Source organism: Ambystoma mexicanum, chromosome 12 (assembly GCF_040938575.1).
Source record: "Ambystoma mexicanum isolate Mex_15411 chromosome 12, UKY_AmexF1_1, whole genome shotgun sequence".
NCBI lineage: Eukaryota > Metazoa > Chordata > Amphibia > Caudata > Ambystomatidae > Ambystoma > Ambystoma mexicanum.
The window spans coordinates 1,009,898,980-1,009,926,001 of NC_090936.1; the positions used below are offsets into that span (position 1 = coordinate 1,009,898,980).

General features: G+C 46.4%; 1 protein-coding gene across 2 annotated transcripts in view; it reads right to left on the reverse strand.

The window, feature by feature from the left end:
• The window catches only part of LOC138514207 (uncharacterized), a 551,131-nt gene that overhangs the window by 339,203 nt on the left and 184,906 nt on the right, over positions 1-27,022 (reverse strand). For both annotated transcript variants that reach the window (XM_069629548.1, XM_069629547.1), the window contains exon 5: positions 26,722-26,820. In XM_069629548.1, coding sequence (XP_069485649.1) covers positions 26,722-26,820 — 99 coding nt within the window. The remainder of the gene's footprint in view (positions 1-26,721; positions 26,821-27,022) is intronic.

Here is a 27,022-nt window from a genome sequence, read left to right on the forward strand (position 1 = left end):
GCTCCATTTCGATCCGATAGGGGCCGTTCGCCAGACTCGCCTCCGACACATCTCCTATGGGGAATAGGATGGATTTGGCCCAGTTCACACGTAGGCCACTAAATGCCCCATATCGCTCCAGCATGTGCGTGACTCTAGGGCAGGAATTGCCTGGGTCTTTCAGATAGATGAGCAGGTCATCAGCATAAAGCGATACTCTGTCCTCCCAGGTTTCGGACCAGCGGAAGCCCTCCCAGGTTGGTGTGTTTCGCAGGAAAATTGCCAGGGGTTCAATTGCGATCGCAAAGATCAGGGCCGATAGTGGGCAGCCCTGCCTCGTGCCTCTCCCCAGCCCAAAGGGGTCTGATTGTCAGCCGTTAACCCTAGTCCTGGCCATTGGGCATTTATATAGCAGACGCACCCAGCCCATGAAGCTCTTACCGAAGCCCATACGGTCCATTATGATCCAGATTGCCTCCCACCTCACTGAATCTAAGGCCTTTTCAAAGTCAATTGCTAGTAAGGCTAGAGGGCCTTGTATGCTGCCGGCTTTCCAGGGCTGAGAATAGTCTGTAGAGGTTCATGCGTGTTGACCTCTGTGGCATGAAGCCACACTGGTCCAGGTGGATCAGGGAGGGGATAACCTGTTGTAGGCGGTCTGCAAGTACTTTTGCCAGTATCTTTGTTTCGCTGTTGAGTGAAATAGGCCTGTAAGAACTGCAGTTTTCAGGGTTTGTCCGGTTTGGGTATTGCTATTACTGTTGCCTCTCGCAGGTCTGGTGGCAGAATGCCCCTTTCTCACGCATATTGATACATCTGTAACAGGTGTGGGGCGATCACATTGGTTCCCACCTTTCGCCATAGCTCGACCAGGAAGCCATTAGGGCCTGGGGACTTGCCGATTTGAAGACCAGCTATGACACTTAGAATCTCATCCTCTGTGATGTCCCTTTCCAGTAGCTCCTGTTGCGCCGCGTTTAAAGTGGGAATGTGGATTTCCTCCATAATCATAGTATCTATACGAGTCATGGGTTCCCTGTATAGCTCAGTATAGTATTCTGCGAAGCCTTGCGTTACGTCTCGATCTGTTACGCAGATGTTTGGCCCTCCTGTTCCTAGCTGCAAGACATAGCTGCGTCCTTGCTCCTTCTTTTCCAGCCATGCCAGCATTTTGCCGGCTTTGTCTCCGGTTCCGTAGATTCTCGCACGCATTACAGTATGTGCATGCCGTGCATTGTCAATTGCTGTACTTGAAGTTTTTTTTGTGCTAGGAGCAGCATGCGATTTGTATCCGACGTGTCCTCGCTTATGTGTCTTCCCTCCGCCTGCTTCACCTGCTGCTCCGCTTCGAGTATCATGCGCAGGTGCTTTCTCTTTTTTGCAGTCGTCCAGGATATTGGCTCGCCCCTTAGTACTGACTTGTAGGCCTCCCACAATATCTCAGGGTTTGAAGCAGACTGTGTGTTTAACTCAAAGTATGTGTTGGTGCTCTTCTGGAGCTTATCCACTAACTCGGGGTCGCCCAGATAGTAATTATTTAGCCGCCAGCTCGGCGGGGGGAGCGGCCTGGACGTTGTGATTTTTAATTCCAACGGGAATGATCGGAGATACCCCTGGGGAGCAGGTTTATTTCTTGTGCCCTGTGCAGATCGAGTGCTGGGATGAAAAAGTAATCCAGCCTAGATAGGGAGGCATGTACCCCTGAGTGGAAAGAGTATTCCCTAGTGTCTGGGTGGAGTTTTCTTCATGCATCACATAGGCCAAGTGCGTTGGCGAATGTAGCGAGTTTGGTGGGTATGTTGGGGTTGCTGTTACGCAGGTGCGATTGGTCCAGGGCTGCATTCATGACTTCATTGAAGTCTCCACTCAGTATCAGGAGGTCCTAGGTATCATTTGCGATCAGCGGGGCAATGTCTGTAAGTAGTGGGTCTAATAGGGTGGTGGTGCGTAGATGGCTAGCAATGCAATACTGTTCCCATAACGTGCCCGTTACATATAGATATCTACCACCGGTGTCTTGGGTCACCGTATTGAGGTGGAAAGGCAGATTTTTATGCATCAGGATCATGACCCCCCCCCCCCCCCCCCTTGAGCCCATTGTGAAACCTGAGTGGAGTGCTAACCGATAGTTTGTGCTTTTAAACAGAATGCATACTGTGCCTGCAAGGTGGGTCTCAGACAAAAGCACTATATCTGGTGCCTGCCTGTTTAGAAATTGCCGTACCAGGCGCCGCTTGACTGCGTTGCCGAGACCGTTGACGTTCCACGTCATGAGCCTGAGTGTTCTGGAAGCGTTAGTGATACTACTATGTGATGCCATGTTTGCTTGTGGTGTTGGAGGCGTGCGTTGCTTTTGGCAACGCTGCGCATCGGCCGAGCTTGAGCCCTTGAATAATGACCTTCTTGCCTTGCCCCTCTATGCCATATGTCCGATTGGTCCTAACAAACTCACTACCCCCCACCCCATACTCCTCCCAACTAGAAGCATCGGTCACCCGAACCTAAGAACCTGGGTTATCAACTGGACACCTTACATGCAGTAAACTCAATTCAGGTATAGGTGCTACTCCCTAGCGTTGTGCGATCAGGGGGGTGGCACCTCTTGAACTGTTCTGTAGTGCGTCTATGGGCGGGGGCCCCGTTCGACATGAGACCGAGTCATCCTCACGGCCGTAACTTAGGAAGTATATTAGCTTATATTAGTTGTTACAGTGTGTGGTTTGTGATTAGGTGGTGCATTGTGTATTCACTGATGTAGTGTGTGGCGCTATCAGGGGCGGTGCCAGGGGTCATCCGTCGCGGTCCTCTGGCCGGTCTTATTCCGGGGGCAGCCGGGGTGCACGTTGTTGGTCAGGGGGTGGTCCGTTATTTCTTTCCCTGCTGCCATGCAAGGTTGACCAGTCTCCCTCTATGTGCTGTTCCGCCCAGCGCCATGCCTCCTTTGGATCATTAAAGTGAACTGTTGTTCCTTTATGATAAAGCTGCGCCGGGAAAAGCAGGCCGTATTTGACCCCAAGTGATTGCAGGTGCTTTTTGAGTTGGTGAAAGGACTGCCTCGCCTTCTGCACCTCTCTCGTTTAGTCGGGGAAAAAAGCAATTTTGGAGCCGTTAAAGATAACCGGGCCCTTGGCCCGTGCTAGTTGCAGCAGAGCATCACGGTCCCTATAATTTAAGAATTTTGCAATCACTGTGCGTGGTGGCGCCCCTGGTGTCGGTCTACCCGTAGGTACTCTGTGTGCCCGCTCCACAGAAAAGAACTTGGAGAAAGAGCTCAGATCATACAAGTCTGTTAGCCATTATTCAAGGAAGATCCCAGTACAGGCACCTTCGGCTTTCTCAGGTATACCAAGTATACGCACATTATTGCGTCTCGAGCGTCCCTCTCAGTCTTCAATACGGTTTTCAAGCAGTTTAAGTTTCGATGTGACGCTTCTGAGTTGATGCTGCATGTCCCGTACTCCATCCTCTGTAGTTGAGATGCGCTGATCGGCTTCGCCTGTGCGTGCTGTTAGCTTTTGGAGATCATGTCTGAGGAGGGACACATCCAGGCTTATCCCGTCCATTTTCTGCTCCATTGACGAGCGGGAATCCGCTATAGCGGCCATGACATCCCTAGGGGGGATTGTGTGGTCAGGTTGCACTTCCTCTAGGGTGGTTGGGTGGGAGTCGGGGACCTGTGCTGGTAGGGTGGTATATTGGTCCATTCTGCTCTGTGTAGGGAGTCTCTTGGTTTTATCTTTCCCCATTCTCCCCGATATGTCTGGAGGTCGCTGTGATAGTTCAGTACTGTGTGTCGTGGTCAGGCACACACCCCCGGGTGCAGTCGCTCTGTTCCTCCAGAGTTCAGGCAATGTACGTACGCTGCAGCCCAGTTTGTACTAGTGCCTCCTGGAGTGTCTCGCAGTCTCACAGGGTGCTATCGCCGTGACCCGATGCTGGTCGCAGCTCGTGCTCAATCCTAGTATGCAGCGTGTTTATGATGGTTGTGCCTACTTGCTGACCCCGGTCTTCTGGCCCGGGGGTCTCGGTCCACCACACGGGTGCTTCTGTGCACTCTTCGGTCTGCGCTCCCAGTGCCAGCGTAGACTCAGGATTATGTCTTTGCTTGCGTGGGCCCAGCGCCTCCGCTGTCTCTCTCACAACCCGGCTGATGCTAGGTAGGTCTGGGCTCTTCCTCAAGCTGCGTGAGTCTTAGGGGGGTGACACCTACAGCATCCCCTCAGTGCTGCCACAATGGCAGTCCCACACGCACCTCGCGTACCTTACAGCACCGCGTTGCAGCACTTTCGCGCTGGTCTGCTCCCTCCGGATCTGCTCCCTCCTTCACCTGTTGTGGCTCTGCATATGTGTTCGGCCTGGGATACACAGGATGTCGCAGGCTCTGATGTGGGCGGCGCCCGTGGCTCTGCCGCCCCGCTCCAGGGCGCGCTCGCCGTCGCTCCCACGGCTAGACCGGCGCCACGTGGGCCAGGCTTCTACCCCTAGCCACGCGTATCATGGGGGAGCGGGACCCACAGCGTCCTCCCAGCGTTGGCTCACCGGCAGTCCTGTGCATGGCACGCATGTCATGCAGCGCCATGCTGAAGTTATGGAGCGCCGGTTTGCTCCCTCCAAGCCGCGCAGGTCGCCCTCCTTTGCGTGAGGTGACTTTGCGGGGTGTCACAGGCTCAGGCTCAGTTGGCAGCTCGGACGGCACCCGCAGGTGGAGCTCTGCTCTTCTCGTGGCTCCGCTGCTTCGTCCCAGGTCACACTTGGCTTGTGGAGCCGCCGAAGCCCGTCCCGAGCCGGGCTCTCAAACTGCTATTGCTGGGAGATGGGTAGCAGGAGGGATGCCGCTGTGTCCCCCCCCCCGTCCGGCGGCGGCCCTCGGGTGTGTGTGTTTTTTTGGGGGGGTTTTTCCACTCGGCGGCGGCGGCCCTCCTCTGGGCAGGCAGCCTGACAGGCCCTTGAAGTGTTCCGCACCTCAGATGATGGCGGGAAGGCCCGTTTCGCTCCAACTTCTCGTTCCTCCTTAGCACCATGGTGTCGCACACCCGTCAGGGTCGTTTGCAAAGTTTCAGGTGCCGTAACAGGATTTTGGACAGGATAAGTGTCAAGGTCGCGGGAGCTGGCGCTCTTCACGTCTTCTTCATGTCGCTGCTGGCCACGCCCCCGGTCCCCTTTTGTTAAAACTACAGAGACAAGGAGGCCTAGGAGGGGCCGACATACAAGGTCAAAGTGGTCATACAAGAGTCTAGTAAAACCCCTTGTACAGTCAGAAGTCTTTGACCCGTGACCAAGTGGAAAGTTAAGGGAAGTGAATGCCACATTGTGTTAAATAAAAGCTAACTGTGTAACTGGCAAATGTGAACACAGCTGAGGGATGCCTGCAAAGCGGGGTGAAGCATGATAACCCTGTGAACATTGTGTTGACAAGAGTGAACAAGGCTGAAGGATGTCCACAGCGAAAGGTTGTTTAAAAGGACATTGAGACTGGAGTACTACAGGTGAAGAGATTGTGAGTGAAAGGCTGGAGTGAACCAGACAGAGGGAGGCCAACATTCAACAGGATCGGAGCCCGGTTGAGGGGGATCCAGGTGTGAGGAGTCATCACCCAACACAAAGAGTACTGAAATTAACTTTTGTTTTGTTATTGTTGATATATCAGGCCTTTGGTGGCAAGAGACTTTGTAGAAAAGAGCTACCACCGAAGGTCCTGATATTGCTGAAAGGAAGTGTAACCACGTGCTGGAGAAGACCAGGAGTGTGCTGTGCTCTAGAGTCCCACCTTGTCCCGTGCTAAAAACGTGAACACTATCCCACACTCTTTTGTAACTTAGAGGTAAGGATTGGCAATATGTTATTTTAAGTATAGGCCCTTTTTATTTGACAAGACGCCACTTGGACTGCCTTATTTGATGGTTGTAGCTTGCTCCCACCTTAGATTTAGGTTTAGATTAGGCGTTCTTTCTCACCTATCCATACAGTTTATTAAACACCCTTACTGTTGCCACTGAGTTCCTTATAGGTCCCACAATCGCAATCCCCTGCACCTCACGCTAAAGAAGGCGAGGTGAGGTGCGATTACAAAGCGGGCAGAGCACGATATTGCAAGAAGGGGGATTGAGCCAATCAGGGTTGGGGGAGGGCCCAGAGGCGGGGAAGAGTTTTGCTAGGTTATATTTGATTTGTATAGCGCACCAGGTACCCTAGGGCTTTAAGGGCACTGTAACATAAAAAACAACTACCTTCCAACGAGGAACACAAAAAAAAGCAAGAAGTACAGGACAGTAAGTTCCAGAGAGGGCCAGATCGTTAGAGGCAAAGTCAGTGTTTAGGAAAATAGAGTAGTTTTTAGCCCTTTCTTAAAGACCTCAGTTGATGTAGTGACTCTTAATAGAGGAGTAAGAATTCCATGACTGAGATGCTGCAGATGCAAACGCAACATCCCTAGATTTCATGGTCTTAAAATGTGGAACAATGAGAGTATTTGACTCCTTTCTTGGGAATGATGATTTCTTTCAGATAGGCAGGCATCGTTCCATGCACACATTTATGTGTGATGAGAAGCAGTCTGAAAGACCCTCGCCTGATCAGGGAGCCAATGCAGGCTTCTTCGTGCTTCCAATACATGGTCTCTTTTCGCTAGACGTTTAACCACTCTTACAGCTCCATTTTCTATGACCTGGAGGCGATGGAGATCTGATAGGGGCATGCCAACCAAGAGGCTGCAACAATAATCTATCTTGGCAGCAATAATTTGCCATGGTTTCAGAAATTTTTTCGGATACAAAGGGTCTAAGACAGCGGAACAATTTGATAGAGTAAGATGCCGAAGAGATTAGGCTATTGACCTGTGCCTTCATATTTAGATTTTTATCCAAATAGATGCCTACAGTTTTTACTTTGCTCATGACGTCTATTTTACAGTTATCAATACTAAAGTTCTTATAGCTAGGGCCCAGCTTCTCAAGTTTGGTCTCTGACCCAACTAATAAAAGCTCGGTTTTGGAGCTGTTGATGGCTAGATCATTCGCCGCCATCCAATACTGGATTTTTTTTATATATTTTGTTGATGAAGATTTCATCCTCCAAGTGGGAACCTGAAATCAGAATAACACACCGAGTGTCGTCTGCATAGTTTGCGAATATGATCCCTTCCTTTTCCAGCATCTGGAAGAAAGGGATCAAAGATGTTATAAAAGCAAGGCGACACGCAGGCCCCCTGCGGAACACCATACATGAGTGTGAAGGGTTTTGCTTCGGCACTATCACTAGCCACTCTGACTTGCCTCCCCTCCAGAAAGGAAGTAATCCAATCTACTGTTGCTTGGGAGAATTTAGCATTATTCTTTAACCTGGTGGATAAGATGGAATGATCCACCAGGTCAAATGCTGCTTTCAAATCGAGAATCATAAGGAGCGATATGTGATCCCCCATCCATACTGTGAAGTAGATGGGACCTAAGAGCCAACAGAGCAGTCACGGTTCCATGGTTCATTCGGAAACCCGACTGATAATCATGATAAATATGATTCTGCTCCACAAAGGGAGAGATCTGGTTGTATGCCACTCTATCTAAAATCTTCCACAGGAAGGTGGTATTTGTGATGGGTCGATAATTCGATGCAGTCCGTGGATAGAGATTGGCCTTCTTAAGTAATGGAGTAATCCATGCATTCTTGATGTTATCTGGAACCTTATTAAGGGCAAAGGAAGAACTGACAAATTTCGTCAGAGCAGGGATAAGAATGGGAGAGCATTCTTTAATTATAATCGAGGAGCAGGTATCTCCTTTACAGCTGGTACTTTTTAATTGCGTGATGTCCTTGGCCGATTCTTGTTCCGATATTGGCTGAAAGCTAAAGGCGGGTTGGTCAGCGACTATTAGCAGCAGTATGTAAATTAGCTACTAAAACTTGTAGTGACATGTCAAGTTTTTTTCCCCCTCAATCCCTTGTCTAATTTTTTTTAGTTTATTGGACATGGCATGTTGAATTTCCATGCACCATAGTTCGTCTTTAAGAATGGTGTCATGCATGGGACTAGGTGTATGGGATTGCTCCTTCAGGATTTTAAAGAATTCTCTGCTATCCGATTTAGCATTCGATATTCTTGTGTCAAAAAATTCATTTTTGGTGGTGCAAATGGCTAATTTATATTCCGTTGAGGCTTGAAGCGGGTATGGATTGGGCGACCCAGCAAGCACACGGGTCAGCGGCCTGAGTGGAAATTCAGTTAGAGAACAAAATGGGGGCACTAGGGTCCTACTTGTCCAATCGTGTTGGGCCCAGGTGGCCCCGACGGTGCCAAACCTATGCAAAGATGTCGCTCTCATTCCTTCAGAGTGGAGTATTGTGTGAGAAACTACTTTTGGAGCCACTTCCGGTTAGTCTATAGAATGATAGTCTAATAGTCTTCAAAGAGGAAGAGTGATACCAAGAGGAGCTGTTTAGTGAATGAGGCCTCTTACAGTGCTCACTCCCCCTTGCAGAGCGGTCACAGTCTTCCAATCTTCCGTCTGCGCCCTCTGTGACCTCAAATCAGATCCTTGTCGCCTTTTTCTTTGTGAAAAAAGGTAAAGGAGTTGTGCCGCCCGCTCCCGAAGATCATTCAGAAGCATTGATTGTCACGACCCGCAGTCGTGGCGTTCCCCCAGGCAGTATAGACCAATCTTGCAGTGGGTCAGAGACTGACATTCATCAACCACAATCCGTGCAGGGCTGAAGCCTGAGGGTGAAGGCTTTTCGCAAAACTTTATAGCGGTGTTCCTGAAGTAAAGAAGTGCATAGTAAAAAGAAAAGGGGTTATGGGGAACAGCACCTCAATATATACTGGCCGACATGTCCAGTGGTGGGCACATAGGAGTGGCAGGCAGAACCAACCCAGAGCTGTGCTGAGCCCCATGGTGGCGGAAAAGTTTACTTTACACTGGGGATAGAATATCAGGAGGAACCCGTGGAAGGCACATCGAACAGAAAGAACCTTACCAAGAGGTATGTTATTTGTTCTTCAGTACAAATAGGACAGACAAAGTAAACAACTGCGGGAATAGGGTGGCAGCGCTAGTGGCTTTTTAAGGTAAGGAGATGATGGAAGGGTGACCCATTCTCCAGGTAGAAAGGAAACCACTGGCATTATAGAGAAAGTATTGTTAGATTATTGAATGTTGGTCTGGGAATCATGATTGGGGTTAGATTGCACTCTCAGGAATGTCATCAATTAGCTCACCTTGATCTTGAAAGGATGTTTCAGATGGAGACCTTCTCTTCTCTTGTGTTCTTTTATTTCCTTTAAAGGACTGTCATCTATCGAAGAGGAATGAGGCCACAGTGCCTGCCTAGATATATTCAAGGCAAAGAAAAATGGACCCCTGAATGAACAGCTTTCTGAGGGGAAAAGCTAGGTATTGTCAGAAAACACCCCAATAAGAATAGGATCCAAGCATTCGTATAGATCTTGACAGTGTTGTCTTGTTTGTAGAGCCGAATGATGAGATACAGATGAAAGCAGGAAATAGACCAGTATAATGGGACTTGTCCAAAGCAGATGTGAGCAGAAGGGAAGAAACAGCAGGCAAGGGAAAAAGATACAGCAAATATGCAATATGGAGAGCGCGGTGTAGATATCTGCATAGCTACGAGTGGATGCCGTAATCCGGTTGAATGAAACAATGAAGTTGAGAGAAGAAATAGAAACGGGCACGGCATTGAGCGGGTGCTGAAATTAGGTTTATTGAATTAATAAAGCAGTCTTCCGTAAAGAAAACCGGTACAAGGTTAGCAATAGCCGTAAAGAAAGGGAAAACAGCAGACAGGACTGGAATAAGACACAGAGGGTTGCAGGAGATTGATGCTGTAGGATATACAAAAAGGAGGAAAAAAACAGTAGAGAGATAAACTATCATCGTACCCAGTGTAAGTAGCAGGTTTGCAATGCAGAGAACCGCACGTCCTGTGGAAACTAGAAGGATGCACAGGCGCCATTTTGGAAAAGAGACTAAACCGATAATTTTGGTAGTCAAGAAAAACGTATCGACACATTCACGTGTGAAAATTTCCATCGGCGCCAGATGGCTCAACGCTGCGCCATTACATGTACTAGCTGGTAATATTAACCAATAGTTGAAAAAGATTGTGGACGAAAGACAGGCTGGGAGTGTCTTGCGCATGCCCAATCAGCCAAAAAAAAAAAGAAAAATGAAGCTACCCACACCATAGAAATAGAAAAGGGGCAAAGGACAGTGGCAGCCGGAGTCAGGCAATTAGGGAGCACGGGGCGTGTTGGAGAGGACGTCGGGGCAGGGAGGGATTATTGAGCTGGGATGGGGCCGCAGTGCCGACGGACCAAGGACCAAAATAAAAATAACGATGCCACACAGGGAAGGATCACAGATAGCTGGCAGCTTCTGCCTACATTTCCGGCCGTCAGATTGTCTGAGCGCCCTTCCTTGGGTGTGAATAGAGGTTTCCGCCCTTGCCTGCAAATAATGCTGGCTGTTTCCCATCTGGTGTAGACAGCCTCTTGTGAACAAAGGCAGGGTTCACCTCAAGTTAAAAGAACTTGCATACCAATCTAAGAGCCATATTGAACTGCTTTACTCAAAGCTATAGAGGATTAAGGCTTATTTATAGCTATTAAAGCTAATGCAGATAGATGGGAGAACTATATTCAGCTGCACCAAGACTTGCCACACCAAACTGGTTGTGACCACTCCCCATAGGCAGATGCCAGCGCCTTACCAATGTCTTCCCCCATCCCTCCCGGCCTACTTCTCATCCGATCTCACTGATTAAGTGCAATGGCTTTTTGCCCTCTACACGGTCTGCCTTCAGTCTAGCACAGTTGCACAGCAGAACTGCCGCTCGTTCCTGCCACGGGGACCACAGATCTGTTGATGCATGGATCATAGAGAGAACACCAAATTGTTCCACTAGAGTATCCTCTGTCTGCCAAACTGCTGCTCAATCCTGCTGATCTGTAAATGCTTTCACATGTTCCAATGGGAACTCTGGCAACAAGAAAAAAAAAATAACCTGCCTCTTAACCTTCAGATGATTTAACTTTTCCAGTTTTAGTAAGATCCCATGTGAATTTCAGCTTCACCCAATTACCCTAGACGCCCTCCTCCTGTGAGCACCCATCTGAATCACCAGCAGACCCACATATCAGTCCAGCCCTCAAATGAGCCCACTCCCCTGCACTGCCCTATTGGTATTAAATGCGGTGGGCAGCCTGCTCAGGCACTCGCTTCACACTTAAAGCATGTCCGCTCACTTGACCCGCCGGGCTGTGCACTCCCCAAACCGCAAAGCAGAGCAGCATCATATCACAGCTCTCAGTCCCAAGCAACCAGCTGGACCAAGTCAGCAACTGGTGCAAAGGTCCCCTGGGGCATGCAGGGTAGTCCAGCGTGCCCCATGGATGCAGGATGCACATCTCTGCCGGTTAACTGGACCCTGGTGGCCCGCAGCATTCTAGAAAGCTCCATAGTTTGCAATGCCACAAGGCCCACTCGCCAGACCGAATGGCGACCACTTTGCGCAAAAAGAAAGCAGCTTCCACCAAGCTCAGCCTTATACTTGGGCTACACCCCTGTCTAAGAAGTCCTAAAGCAGAGCATACCCAAAAACACAGAGGCACTCTACCAGCAAATGTTTTATGGGGAGCACAAAATTAAGCATATGAATCCCAAGATTTCATTTTTTCCCTTCAACCTACAAGCTTTTTGATTAACACAGAAAAAAAGGTTACTTACAGCACAGTGTATCCAAATGCCTGTATATGGTGAATACTTGGATACAAATACATTTTAAAAGTCCTACACCTGAGCCATTTTGTTTGTGGCTGCCTGTTTGGAAAAACTGCCACTCTCCCTACAAAAGGTTCTATTCAGATCCCACAGAGCCCTTCGTTTTTTTGGCATCAGTAGCAACTGGATAAGGATCTTCCAGACACTGCAAAACACCTGTCTGGGTGTGCCCTAGTGAATTGAGTTTGGCTGGCCAGACCAGATACGAGAACTGCCAAGAAAAAGCTTTTTTGTGGATACCTCTACATACTGGAAGAATCTTTCTGCAAGCTAGAAGCTCCATGTCTGCAGCCTCTGATACTCTTCTAGAAGACGTTCTATCCTCCGAGCATTTGTGGGAATTAAGCTGGGTGCCTCTCTGCTGCCTGGCTGGACGTCGAATGGATTTTTGATGCTCCGACCCAGCTCTGCTCTGTTGTGGGACAGCATAGATCACCTCCTGCAGCTGCTCTCCATAGTGAGATTCTTCCTGATGCCTTGGTGGATCCATTGTGCTCACCTAAGCCACCTTTGTCCTACTTGCTATATTCAATCTGTGCTCCTTTGTTGCAGTTGATGTTTCAGTGCCCTCCTCCTTGTGGGTTGTCTGCATAGAGTCCATCACTCTTGTTATTCCATAGCCTTGGCTCTGACATCTCCATGACCAGAGACCCCAATCCTTGTTCCCCGAGTATCCTATGCACCTGTACTTCCTGAGCCATTTGTGCCACATCCATCATCTTAGGTCACTGATGCGTGTCCTCTAACCCAGACTGGGTCACTGGTCCAGTTCTCCAGGGTCCCTGGTCTCCAGGTGCAGAGTGTGTTCTGTCCCACCTCCGACCCCCATACCAGACAATGCTTCTTGTGGGCTTCAGCCCCACCCTTCAGGTTTCCTTCTCTGTGCTTCTGGAGGCGGAACCTGGGTTCTAAACTCTTCTGGTGGGGTCCAGTCACCTCATCTGCTTGATCGTTGCTGCCTCCAGCGCAACTATGGACTTACAGTTTACTCCTACACACAAGTTTGTCTCGTTAAACCCTATGGATACAATTTCAGAAACGTCTAAAATTCCCTAAAACCATCATTAAGACTTCCATGCAACCTGCCAATGTGTCTATTGCCCTTGGAATTTCTTTTAAGCCTTCTTTCGATTTTTATCCCATTCGGGTCCGGAGAAAAGGAATTCCGGGTGAGAGAAAGCGAACGATGGGAAGCAGTCCCCTCGCAAGCACATCACAATAGCCACACAGTGAACCAGTGGGTCAGCCTAGACGCGTAGGGGGCCCCGGGACATGCGAACACGCTAAAAAGTATTTTGAAAGCATTTTTGAATATCGACCAAATAGAACTGAAAAGAGAAGGCAAACGTGGTACAATTCTCCTGACATGAGATGTTAGTTGGGGGAAACCTGGAACTAGCATTGCCATAAGCCAAGAGACATTGTGAAAGAAACAAGGAGGCAAGAGTTGTAGAAGTCTCCCGACATGAACGGTCAGTTGTGGGAAACTTAGAACAAGCATTACAAAGAGCCTAGAGAGACTGAAAGAAAGGTTGACTGACAGAGAACTTGAACAACCCCTCAACTATGGGATGTCAGTATGGTGGGAGATTGGCACAAGTAACAACTGAAGTTAACGTTCTGGTGTTGGCATACAATTGTGATACCTAAGGAAGATGTGAATGTTGCAGACAGGCCTGATCAGGTAGTGAACCTTTCTGGAAAGACACCTGGCAGGAGAGTACACAAGGGAATCTAAGCAAGCCAAAAGGGGGATATTCATGGCAAGAGAGTAAACCAGGCTATCAAAAGTTTTCAGTTGAGATGTTTCCTGGCAGGAGAGTGTACCAGGAAACTCACTTTGAACTGGTGTGTTGAAAAGAGACCTGGTTATATTATGTTGTTGTTTCAATTGAACAGGTCAACCAGAAACTTTGAAAAGACTTGCCTTTTGCCAAACTTGAATCACTACTGGAGAAAAGACATTTGTTTAGCCATCCTGAAGGACTAGGACAGACTTCCTATTTTCCATATTACAATCAGTACTGTGGAAGAAACATTTGTTTTTCAATCCTGTGGAGAGTATTTGGTAAAAGACATTTGCACTGCCTTTTAGAGACTGGTCTTGACACAGAACATTGTGAACAGTTTTCCTGAAATAATCCAGGTGAAGGGAATCGACCCCTGGACACAAGGATTGTTTTGGTTGAAGTTATATGTTTGAGCAAAATTCTGTTGAGTTGAACTTTGAAACACATTTACCTTGCACTTTTTTGCCTGTACATGTTAGTGTGAGGGTCAGATTTAGTTTGGACACAAGGTCAGTCTGCTTTTGTTTCATATGAAGGGACATTCAAGTTAGGATACGTAAAGTTAGGCCTTTATCCAAACCCCTTTGTGTCAATAAAATGGCTAATGTTAAGAATATTACCACTCTGTGTCTGCCCCTCATTTATGACCCCTCGCAAAATCAACATTTTCTTGATCTTTTCCCTTTCTGTGTTCCACAGAAAAGTAGAAAGGTTGAAGATCGAGGAACCAGCACATCCACATGGGGGTTTATGTGTTTCTGGATGCCCAACCAAGTGAGGCAGCGTGATCAGTGCCTAGATCGCCTTCCGTTTAGATATTATTTTAGAAATCCTACTGCCCACTTGATTGATAAATCAACTCTATAGAAGCATATTTAAGTTCCTGAGCAAACAGTTTTGAGGAAAAGTACAAGATTTGTATTCATTTATTTATTGGACATTTGTAAGGTGCCAGTACAACAAATGGTGTTTCAAGGCGCAATAAGACAAATGGGGGTGAGGGGAGGGACAAGGGAGAGAAATACAATAGCAGTCCTACTACATTTGAATCGTGCAAGTGCAGAACAAGAAGTACGGGTCAGAGCGATAGTGCAGTGGGAGGGGAAAGGGGAGGTGATTGGGGAGGGTGGGGGGGGGGGTGGGGGAGTGCAGGTGTTACGAGGAGCCCAAAGGGCAAGTGCCATGGAGAGCAGGTAAGCACGGGGAAATGAAAAGGAGGGGAGGGAGCGTGGGAGGACTGGACGGAAGGGGGCCTGGGGCCCTGTAGTACTCGGAGGGAACCAGGAAGCCAGTCAAAGGGGGGGAGTGAGGGGGGTTAGCAGGGGAGAGGGATAGAGAAGGAGGGAGAGAAAAGGAAGGTCTTGAGGATCTTCCGGAACTTAAGGAGATCAGGCTCAAGCCTGAGAAGGGCAGGAAAGCCATTCCAGAGGGAGGCACCTGCAGAAGGGAGACATCAACCCCCCCAAGCCCCTGATTTTGAGTAGAGAAGGAACAGATTTGAAGGGAGTTCGAGCTAGCAGACCAAAGGGATCTAGCAGGAAGGTAGATAGGGAGAGAAGGATGTAGCGGGGCCCCAGAAAGCCTTATGGATGATGCAGAGTTTGATCCTAGCAGCAACCGAGAGCCAGTGGAGAGAAATTAGGGCTGGAGAGATGAGGTCCCTGGGCTTGAGGCCAAGAACAAGTCTTACCATCCGATTCTGAATTAGTTGAAGGGGATAAAGAGGATGAAGGGTGATTAAGGAAGAGGCTGATACAGTAGTGAAGCCTAGAAAGGACCAGAACTCGAGAGGTTGAGTTTCTGGGGGAGGGTGAAGAAAGAGACAATATCTCCGAGGGGTTCAGTTGAAAGTGGGCCTTCTTGGCAAGGTCCGTAATGCGAGTAGAGAAGGAGAGAGAGGAATCAAAGATGACCCCAAGTTTTTTTGGCTCATAAGAGTGAGGGGAGGGGACCCATAGAGGGCAGCCAGAGGGAAGAAGGGCAGGTGGGAGCTGGGGTCCCAATGGAAAGGATCTCGGTCTTACTGGCATTCAGGTAGAGATGATTGGCAAAGCACCATGACTGAATAGCAGTCAAACAGACAGGGGTGAGAGAGAAGCTTGAAGGAGAGCTGTGGGTTGTCTGCATAACACTGGAAGTGAAGAGAGAAATAGGGGATCAGATTCGCCAAGGGGGCGAGGTAGATATGGATATGACGGCAAGAGGATTGAACCTTTGAGCGACTCTGCAGGTGGAGAGTGAGGTAGGGCAGAGAAAAGGGCCCAGTTGAATCTTGGAGGGTCTGTTGGAGAGGAAGGAGGTCAACCAGTCCCAAGCCAAATCCGTGATGCCAAGGGTGTCACAGAGCCGATTTATCAGGGTGGCATGGTTGACCATATCAAAGGCAGAGGAAAGATCGAGGATAAGAACGGAAAGAGAATTAGAGAGCAGGTCATCACAGTTGTTCAGTATAGCAGTTTCCGTGCCTCTGGCAGCTCAGAAGCCAGATTGATGGTCGTACCGACAGTCAGATTGTTGAGTCAGCTGGGAGACGGCAAGCTTCTCAAGGAGTTTGCTCAGGAAGGGGGTGATGAGTTAGGGTGATAGCAGGGCAGGAAGGCTGAAGAGGGCTTTTTAAGGAGGGGGTGAACAAGGGAGTGCTTGAGGGAAGGAGCCAGTGGCAAAAGAGTGGTTACAGAAATCTGCAAAGGATGTTCAATGCCTTCTTATTCCTGCAATAATACTGCCATAAATCGAACTTTCAACACATCGGTCTGTAGAAGGAACTCATTTCCGAAATTAGGAAAATACAGGTTCATTACACCAAATGGCTTTTATGGTGTCAAAACAGGCATGGTCTTCCTTTTGCCACTTTATCTTCTGGGGCTCCGTTTTTTAGTTGGTCTGTTAAAGGGGACGTAATGATAGAATAGTTGGGAATTCATATTCTGTAGTACCCTAACTAATCCTAAAAAGGCCCTCAAGTTTCTGTTTTTAGTACTTGAGTTTTCTGGATCTCCTGCACTTTTTTTGGCTTGCGGTTGGACTAAGCCATTTCCTACAAAGAACCCTAGATAATGTACTGCAGATTGGGGGAGATGGCACTTTTTGGGGTTCAGTGTGAGGTCTGCATGTCTCAGTGCTTGCATTACTTTATATAGGTGTACATGCCCCCCCCCACCCCAAGTTTTACTGTGGGTGGTCATGTCATCCAGGCAGGCACAGCAAAACTCAGAGAAAGGACAACGGATTTGGTCCATAAGCCTCTGAAAAGTAGCTGGGGATCCATGAAGTCCAAAAGGGAGGACTCTGAAATGAAATAAAACTCTAGGGGTGGAAACAGATGTATTTAACAGCACCTGCCAATAGCCCTTGGTGAGATATATCGTGGAGAGATATACTGCATTTCCCTGCTGATCGATTAGCTCATCTATCCTCGGCATGTGATAGTTGTCAAATTGAGATACTGTGTTGAGCTTTCTAAAGTCAATGCAGAATCTCCACAATTGATCTGGTTTAGCCACCAGGACTATTGCGATGACCAGGGACAGAGGGTTCAATGTTATCTGAAGACAACAGCTTTTCCACCTTCTGAAGGATTATTTATTTCCGGATTTCATGAATCCTATAGGGCTTTAAGTTAATAACCTTAACGGGAGGGGTACATCTGTAATGAAAAAAATGTGTTACTCTCCCTGGTTCCTCACTAAAGACATCAGGGAAGCCCTTCATAAGATCCTGTATGTCCTTTTGTAGAAAAGAAGGAAGCTCTGATGGCGCAAGACTGTAGTACTCCAGTTCTTCGGACAGAAGACTGGCAATTACAACAGTGGTTTGCTGTACGGGGTCCTTTCAATACTCAAATGTATGCAATATATCTGGGTCTTATTTCTACAGTCAGGTTGGGCAACGTGGTAATTACAAGGTCCCGTTGTTCTACCACTTCATATGGCCCATGACAATAAGATAGAATCTTATTATCTATAGTGGGAAGCAATACAGGGGACTTTCTGTCCAATAGAAAAGGCACAGACTACCGCTTTCTTACCATAATCAGTTTTTGTTGTTCTTGTGCTTTAGACAAATGAGAATGGACAATCTCCCTCACTAGTGTCACATGTTCATTGATACTTTGTGCCGTTTGGGAAAATGGCACATAGCTTCCTGTCTTTCCTCCCACGTCTCTTTGAACTTCTGTATGGAAGGAATCCACGTGACGTGTTGACATGTTAAAATGGGGAGAATCCCAGGGATGATTGTGGGACTTTTCTGATTGCAAAGAAGGCCCATGGGATCATCATGTCTCAAGTCTTACCATCTGCCTCTACAGCCTTTCTTAGACTGCTCCTAAAGGTCTTATTAAAGTGTTCTACTAAACCATCCATCTGTGGATGCTACACAGATGTTCGCATTTGCAGAATTTGTTTACCCTCTCCCATGAACTTACTTCTAAAAGTAGATCAGGGTGAACAAACAGAACAAACACACTCTAATGTTCATTGAGTCAGTCTTTCTTTTTGGTTAAACAAATCAGTTTTAGTTTCAACAAGTTTTTCAAACAGGTACGTTTGTGGTAGGACAAAATTCAACACGACAAACAGTGGTACAAAATGAGGTGCCCATACATCATGAGTGACATTTCAGTCCATACATTTTGAATTACACCGGCATACAAACAAAAAAGTCCCAGGTAACATTCTGGGATCAGACGATCCGGTTCATACAGAGCGGTATCGATGTAAATGAATTCACAATAGTGACAGTGTTTAAGTTGGACACTGGGTGGAATGTCGACACTGAAGGGTTTTTGCCAAATGGTAACTGCTCTATTGTGCTGAAAAATGGATGGCCTTCATCAGGACTGAAGATAGACTTATGGAGAAAAGTCATGTTTCTCCCTGTTAAAAAATTCAAAAGAAAATGTATAAGTGTGTGTATGTTCGTTCTGTGAATAATGAATCAATTTAACAGGGCTTTTAATGCTGATTGTCAGAAAAAAGGGCCCTCCCTGTCGAGTGATCATTTTTCTTACTATGTTCACATGGTTGCACACACCATTTTGTCAATAAAACCACTTGTGGCGACTGGTGGATAAAAGACTGGTTTTAGTCTTCTTATTTCCCAGGTCCCTAAAGAAGAGATAGGGAGAGTGATTTAGGTTGCCTGGCATCCTTATGCGAGAATTGGCAAATATATCTCTATCTTGGTCACACTTGTAAATGTGTGTGTCCAAAATCTTACCATATACCCCAGAGAAATACCGTTGACGATACAGCAAAAGACAAGGGCTAGGGAGGAATCTCTAGCCATTGTGATTCACTTTAAAGAAGTAAAAAATATGCCTTGCATGTCGGGTAGAGCCCATATTCCTGATCACACATACTCAATATTGTTCTATACCATGTGCCTGGTAACGCAGTGATGTTGGCCCATAAAAGATTATATATATATATATATATATATATATATATATATATATATATATATATATATATATATATATACACACATATATACATACATATATACATATATACATATATACATATATATATATGTGTGTAGTGCTGGAACCAGGGATGTGATCAATTTAAAATCTACCGGGTGCGCTAAGCAATGTCTTATGCAATGTGAATCACAGACCATCAAGTAAACCTCCATCTATCGTAATTTGCATAGCTGCGGATCAGTGAGCGCAAACACAAACTGCGTGTGATCAAGGCCAACGTGTGCCATGTGAATCCCACTGTGTAAAGTTGGGGTGAGTATGATATATAGACCCTTGATTGTTTGCTTAGAGTCCACTAGTTGGGAATGATCTCTTAGATATACACTTTTCTCTGCATTACCTTGTGTCGGGGACCTTTCTTTGTCCCGTCAATATGCCAGTCTCGTCGCACCTCTATCTTTATGCTGGGTTAGTCAGATGGCACTGTGGGGGCAATGGAAATGGGGCTGTGTTGGTCAAAACTTGCAAAGTATCAAGTAGTGTGCATCTATATCAGGAGGCTGCTGTTATTGTAAATGGTAAAAGGTTAATATCATCCATTATCTTTTGAATGGTATTCGTGCTGAATTGACTAAGTTTTGCTACACCTGTTGGGTCGTAGTGTCGCTGTATCCCTCTGTGCAGTATTCCAATGTTTTCTGTCATGCAGAAGTGACAGAAAAGAACACCATGTTGGTCGCGGACTGATTGATGCAGGGACGCGAGTGGTATGCTAAAAGCAGGTTGGGCTGCATAAATGAGGTGATCGGTTGTTATGCAGAGGATTTTTGTAATTACCTTCGGTGTCGAGCTTAAACAGGCGTTGCAGCTTCGATCGCCCCATTGTTTTCCCACTGCGTTTTAGTTAGCCGGACTGTTCTGATCACGCTACCTTAGTTGTAAATCAAGACGCTGACCGTCTGGTTACCGTGGAGACGTGGTGTGTCTCAGTCCCTCGTCGTGGTCGGCGGCTCGTTAGAGATGCAGGGCGCCATCTTGGAGTGGAGTGGAGTGTAGAGTATGCTCCGATAGTTTAGATAAATTTCAATCCAAATAAAAGGTGGTTGGTTTACCCTACTATGATGTTTCTCACAGACTAACGATTCCCCTGCAACAAAATGGTGGAGCACGGTAGCGCTAGTAATGCGACTGGAAGGCTATTTTTATACTTTTCTTGCAGTTAGCAACACAGGACCACGTAGCAGACCTACAAACAACTAAATACGGAAGATGTACGCCCCCCACAAGAGCCAGCCAAGGTAAACAACCATGGGTGTAGGTTCTGAGTTCATTAATAGAACCATTTAGAGAATGCAAGCTATTACAGCTCACGCTACTCCCCTTTCTTTTAACCGACAGTTTTAGCTCATTTTAACAAATACACCAGCCAGATATTTTGAATAGGAATTGATTTGGACGTATTCCCCTGAAGAATGTTCAGTACTCAACACCATAAGAACAGAAACCTGTTGAGATTGTGGGGCATAACTAACAACATACGACAATAACGTGAAATTGCGTTTGCCACATACACTTTGTTCATGAATAACGCCAACTAAAGGCTTTGTAGAATTCCTATAGATTATGTAAATAGCAGCACCCTATCTGCTAAAACGATGTGTTTGCAATCAATCGAATGTTGATTTAATCGTTTGTTTTAAACTTTTTGAGTATATAATAAAATAGTTTTTACCCTCACAGGCCATCCTAGGAAGTATAACCCGTCACATCCTCTCTATCTCAAAAGTACTAATGTTAAGATTTTAGACACACACATTTACAAGTGTGACCAAGATAGAGATATATTTGTTAATTCTCATATTAGGATGCCAGGTAACCCAAATCACTCTCCCGCTCTCTTTTTTAGAGACCTAGGAAATAAGGAGACTAAAACCACACAGTCTTTTATCCACCAGTCACCACAAGTGGATTTTCGGACAAAATACTGTGTGAAATCACATGAACACAGTAAGAAAAATGTACCCTTGACAAGGTGGGGCCCTTTTTTCTGACAATCAGCATTAAAAGCCCTGTTAAATTGATGAATTATTCACTGAACGAACATACACATACTTACATATTTTCTCCGTTTAATTTTTTAACAGAGAGAAACATTACTTTTCTCCATAATTCTTCTTCTGTCCTGATGAAGGCCATCCATTTTTCAGCACAATAGACCAGCTACCATTTGGCTGAAACACTTCAGTGTTGACATTCCACCCAGTGTCCAACTTAAAAACTGTCACTATTATAAATTAATTTACCTCAATACTGCTCTGTATGAACCAGATTGTCTGATCCCAGAATGTTACCTGGGGCTTTTTTGTTTGTATGCCTGTGTAATTCAAAATGTATGGAATCAAATGTCACTACTTGATCTATGGGCACTTCATATTGCACCACTGTTTGTCCTGTTGAATTTTGCCCTACCACAAATGTACCCGTTTGAAAAACGTGGTTGAAACAAAAATGTATGTGTTAACCAAAAAGAAAGACTAACTGTATGACTCAATGAACATTAGAGTGTGTTTGTTCTGTCACCCTGATCAATTTGTTTTTTTGATTACTTGACCTACCTGGGTAGATCAGGGTTTTGCCAGGAGCCCTTTGTTATTATTCTTATAAAAAGGAGAGCCTCGATCTGTTAGAATTTCCTTGGGGAATCCAACCCTGGATAGAAAAAGGGATGAGAGGATGTATTGTTGCGGATGAGGAACGCCTCAGGGTATCGGGTGGCATAATCAAGGAAGGCCAAAATATATGTATTCCCCAATCTAGAGGGTTCAAGTAGTCCTATAATGTCCATACCTATCCTAGAGAAGGGAATGTCTGATAGGTAAAGGCTATAAGGGAACCCGGGGAAGGACGGTGTGAGGCAGTTTTCTGGCAGATGGCACAAGATGCAATAAACCCTTTCACGTCTACATAAACTCAGGCCAATAAAACCTATTCACCACTTGACTGTATCTTAGCGTTGTCCAGAGGTAAGATGAGAGTGGGCAACCTCTAGTACAGCTAGTCAGGGACTTCTGGGAATACCAATTTATGACCGATTGACTGTCGAGTTGTTATCTCCTCTATATAATATTCCCTTTTTAACAAAGAAGAAGGGACCTTCTTTTCCTCTACCCTCCTCCTCTGTGATCACCTTTAGGAAGACCTCAGATAAAATTGGGTTGTTCCTCTATGCAAATGCTCGGTCTGGCATACTTTCGGTTATCTTCTATGTCAGGTATTCTGATAGTTTCAGGGTCTTGGACAGCCTCTGCAAATCCCTTGCTTCCTCGCTCAGTGTGGTCTTCTTTCCTCCACCTCTAGGAGTTTGGGAAAGATGACTCTCCAGGATCCCTTAAGGAATTTTCTCTCCCGTCTTTATAGAATATATATGTTTGACACTTATGAAGTAGCACCTTTACATCTGCCCTATAATCAGGATCTCCCACTCCAGCCATTGTATTGAGCCCATGCCTCCAGGCCAATCCTGACTTAGAAGCTAATTGAATGCATGTTCCTGGTAGAGCAATGAGTGTTAGGTCGGTAGGGACAAGTTTGTTTTGTCCAGGGTCCATTTTTACATCCAGTCTACTTCTGATGTCAAACCCTATAGACTTGGGAGTGGCAATGGTGGGGATAGAGGCTCAGTCACAAAGTCTAGTGAACTTAAGGGTCCTACCAGCTTTTATAAAAGGCGCTGGAGTCCACTCCTAACACCATACGTAAAGGTGCAGAAGTAGACTCTGGACACAAAGGTGGCATGCTTATTGGTATAGACGTTTATTGAACTGAAAATAAGTAAGAACTATACCTGTCCCTATGACTAAGAGGGGGTTTCCCTGCCTCAACCAAAACGAAGGATAATGTCACAATACCCGTCAAAAGTATAAAGTTCACTGTCCTGTGTCCTAAGCCTATTGAAGTCCCTTACACTCAACTACACCCTGCTTAAAACAGGATGACTCGCCTCTTTTGGATGCTTTAAGCAGTTCAACGTTCCAAGCTCCAAAACAGTATTCAGAAGGAGTCTCCCTTCCCCAAGCGTTCCTCAGTTCCTCTTCATTAATAGTCTCTTTATCACAGTTCTGTCTTCTGCCAAAGGAGAGTACTCCCTTCCTCTGGTCTTCTTGTGATTTGTGCCAAAAGGGTCTTTCTTTCCCCCTTGGGCTTTCCTTGACTTGTGCCAAAGGGTCTCTTCCCCCTGTCTTCTCTTTGCCTATGCCCAAGGTTTTCTTGCCCCTGATTTCTTGTGCTTTATGCCAAAGGTTGTTTTCCTCTGCACTCGTCTCGTTCTGTGAGTCCCAGACCCCTTGTTCAACTTCGTAATGCTTAACAGGGCCCAGTTCACTAGCCTGCCAAGCCTCTCTGTCAGTCTCTCTGGGGTGCCCCTTCATCCCCTCTGTTCTCAACTGGTCTCACTCGATGATTGGGTCCTTGACCCCCCCCCTCTTCCAGCTATGCAATCTCTTTGCCTGTGCACTCCCTCCCAACCACAGCCTCTGGGGAATCCCTGTGCCTTCCCAGTCCCCCTACATGTACCTTTGAACTTGGTCTGTGAGGGTTCCGGTCCTCAGAAACACCGGACAGCTTCTGCAGCTTTCACTGGGCTCTCACAGTCTTCGTTCGGTGTTTGGCAGCTGTACCGCGCTGGTTTATCTCTGCACTTCAGGTCTCGCCAGGACAACTCGGGTTTGCTTCTGCCACCAGATGCCAGATCCCACAAGAAGGTAAGTTGTGGCACTTGCCCACCTTCTCGTTCTCCACCCCTCCGTTTGGATTTGCCGCAGGACCTCTCCTCAGCGTGCCGCTCCCTGTGGGGAGCTGCTCTGGGGAAGGACATCCTCCGAGGGGAGTCCCTGATCAGTTTTTAGGTCTCGACTGCTTTCTAGCTTCCAATGGCTAGCATTTTCATATCAGTTCCGCATAGGGCTCTGCATCGCCCTGATCTTCCTCATGGCAGTGCTTTCAAGGTTATCCATATTCACTCAAACGTCTTACCAATTTCTTAAACATCCACAACCTTCGAGAACCCCATACATGCAGGTGGTTTCTGCTCCGATCACTCCACAGAAACTGCTCTAAAAAATGTGTCCAACTTCATTGCCTTTGCCAAGCACTCAAACCTATTCTCTATCCTAATTCTTCTTGACCTGTCTGCTGCCTTTGACACTGTCGATCACTCTGATCTCCTTAATACTCACTTTCTTCTTGGGATTTGCAATCAAGCCTTTGCCTGGATTGAATCCCACCTTGCCAATTCTCTGTCTCCTGGAGCAACAACACTGCTCAACTCACTCCTCTATTGGTGTTCCACAAGGCTCCGTCTTGGGTCTGCTCCGCTTTACACTCTATACTTCTGCTCTTGGGGCACTAATCTCCTCCTTTGGGTTCTCGTAACAAGTCTTTGCGGTTGACGCCCAAATCTTCTCTTTTTCCTGAACTCTCCTCTGATCTTTATCAAAACTTTCAACTGCTCCTCAGCCATTAAATGTTGGATGGCTTTGCACTCTGATGTTAAACTGAAACAAAACAAAGGTACTCTTCTTCCCAGACAAAAGTGATCTCTTGCGCGCTCGCTCCCTCTGTCGCTCCCTCTGCCTATCCAGTTTCCACCCGACACTCTCCCCTACTCTTCTTCAGTTAGTAACCTTGGCATCATCTATGACCCTTTTCACACCTTCTCTACTTTCATCTCAAAAACTGGAACAGCAGCTCGCCTCAACCTCCTAAATATTAGGAAAATCAGGTACCTCCTTCCTTTCAACATCGCCAAGCATTTCTTAAACCACTCTTGTCTTCTCTAAACTGGATTTCTGTGCCAGCATCCTCTTTGGTCTCCCCAACTATGCTTTCTGTCCTCTCGACAAGATTAACGTTGCTACCAGGACTCTTAACTCCCTTCACTACACACCTACTTCCTTGTCCCGTCACCAGGCTGGATGGCTGATGATGCAAAACAGGGCCAGATTTAAATGTTTTTTCCTGGTTCACATATCTATGCATGGTAAGGCATCACTGTATCCATCCAACTCTATAAGCCTTCTCGTAATCTCCGCTCTGCCTCCTCAACTATCCTTGTGGTTCCTTGTTTTCCCTGCGCTTCCTCTCGCTTCCGCTCTTTCCCTCTTCGTGCTCCACTTGCATGGAATTCTCTTTCCCCAGACATTCGAGAAACAGTCCAGACGGATTTGTTCAAAACCAAACTAAAAGCCTACCTCCTCACCTCTGAGCTGCCCTCTTTATCTTCTTCTCATCTGCCTGCTAGCTAACATTTTTCCCTCACCTCCAACCTGCCTCTGTATCTCACTTCCTCTGCCTTCATTCTAGCACTTCACCCATCATGGTCACATCCCGAGCACAGCTGGCCGTACCGCCTACCTGCACTTAAAAATGTCCAATGTTGGCTGTCCTTAATCTATGTATGTCCACGTATGTATTGTCTTCGCTGACTGTTCCATTTACTTCCCTCTGCAACCTGGTCAGACTGTCCCTCAAACTCACCAAATTAAGAATCAAACTGCTTCCCATCAAATCTGATTTCTTATTTATTTTGATCAAAAGAGCATTGTCCCTCCTGTATATATAAATAAAATAAAAAGATATTACATTGACCTCACTCTTCCTCATCGTAGTGTTATTTGCCTGATGAACACAATTACTATATATAATGAAATTAGTGGAAGCAAGAGGAGAAAGAGGATGGGGCTCTCCGAGTCCTACATACAGGGCTGGATGCCTCTTGTTTAACAACATGATGGTGGGTATACCGTGTGCCCGCTCAACAGTCCTCACTTCTCCCAGAGAGGGGGTCTCCACACATGCGATCCTTCCACCGAGTACCACCCCCAGGGGAACTATCAGGTAGCGGCCCTCACCTCCCTGACCCCATGGGAAGGATCCCTCTCCCAGGGAGAAGCGAGGTTGAGGGATTTGTCACAAAACCTTGACAATGAAGAGCCATAAACTATCCTGCTGTTATGTGCACAACCTCTTCAGCGGAGGTCCCTTTCCCTCTGGGCCATCTGCAATGCTTCTGGATGTCTCACATTTAAGACCAAAAAAAAGGAGCCACCTGCACATCACTGGTTTAATTGCAAGTGTTATTCAAGAAAGGAGGGAAAAGGAAAATAAATAAATAAATAAATAAAAAAGAGTGAAATTATTATACATAAAAGTGCCTCTCTCACTGCTGTACACAAAACTGACACCCTTTGAACCAGCCACGCCACAATTGCTTTGATCCCGAGGACGCAGAGAAAAGCGATAAATATTTGAACTGTCTAATAGATGTTAAAAGGAAGAAGCAAAAGAAGACAGTGTACTAGGTGTACAAGTGCTTGTTTGGTGACAGCCCCATGTACTTGCCCAACGCGGGCATCCTCCACAACATTCATGAACTAAGAATAATACCCTCACCAGGCTGGATACAATGAGGTTTATATTTGGTCCTTGATGTTTTGTTTTTTCATGAAAATCCAAATAAAAAATAAATAAATAAAAAGGCCTGTTTAGAAGTCTTCACAATAAAAACAAAATCTACCCTTTAAAATGTTGCACCACATGAGGAACCTATGTTTTAGAATTGCAGAGGATGTTGGAGGGCCCATTCCAAATTTGGGCAAGATACTCCAACTAGAGAACCACTCTGTTAAGTCACATGGGTGTTTTGACAATGCAGGGACTGCTTAAAGGTTCTTACTAGGTGGACTTTCATTTGTGCGGATCTTGTAAATTGTTTCCCGCTGGCTCTTTGCAGGAAGGGGAAAGGGTTTTGCCACAGTTTCTTCATCGGAGACCACTAACAGAGAAAAAGAAAAGGAAAACAAATACTTTAAAATGGCCCCAATCACATCTCTATACCATCATGCATTCATATATTACATGCACTACGAATTTTCAATTCTCTAAACCTTTGATCTCATACATTCTAGAATATAACCATTTATTTGACATCATAAATCCAGTGTACACTTATCAGGACAGAAGGCACCCATGTTTTC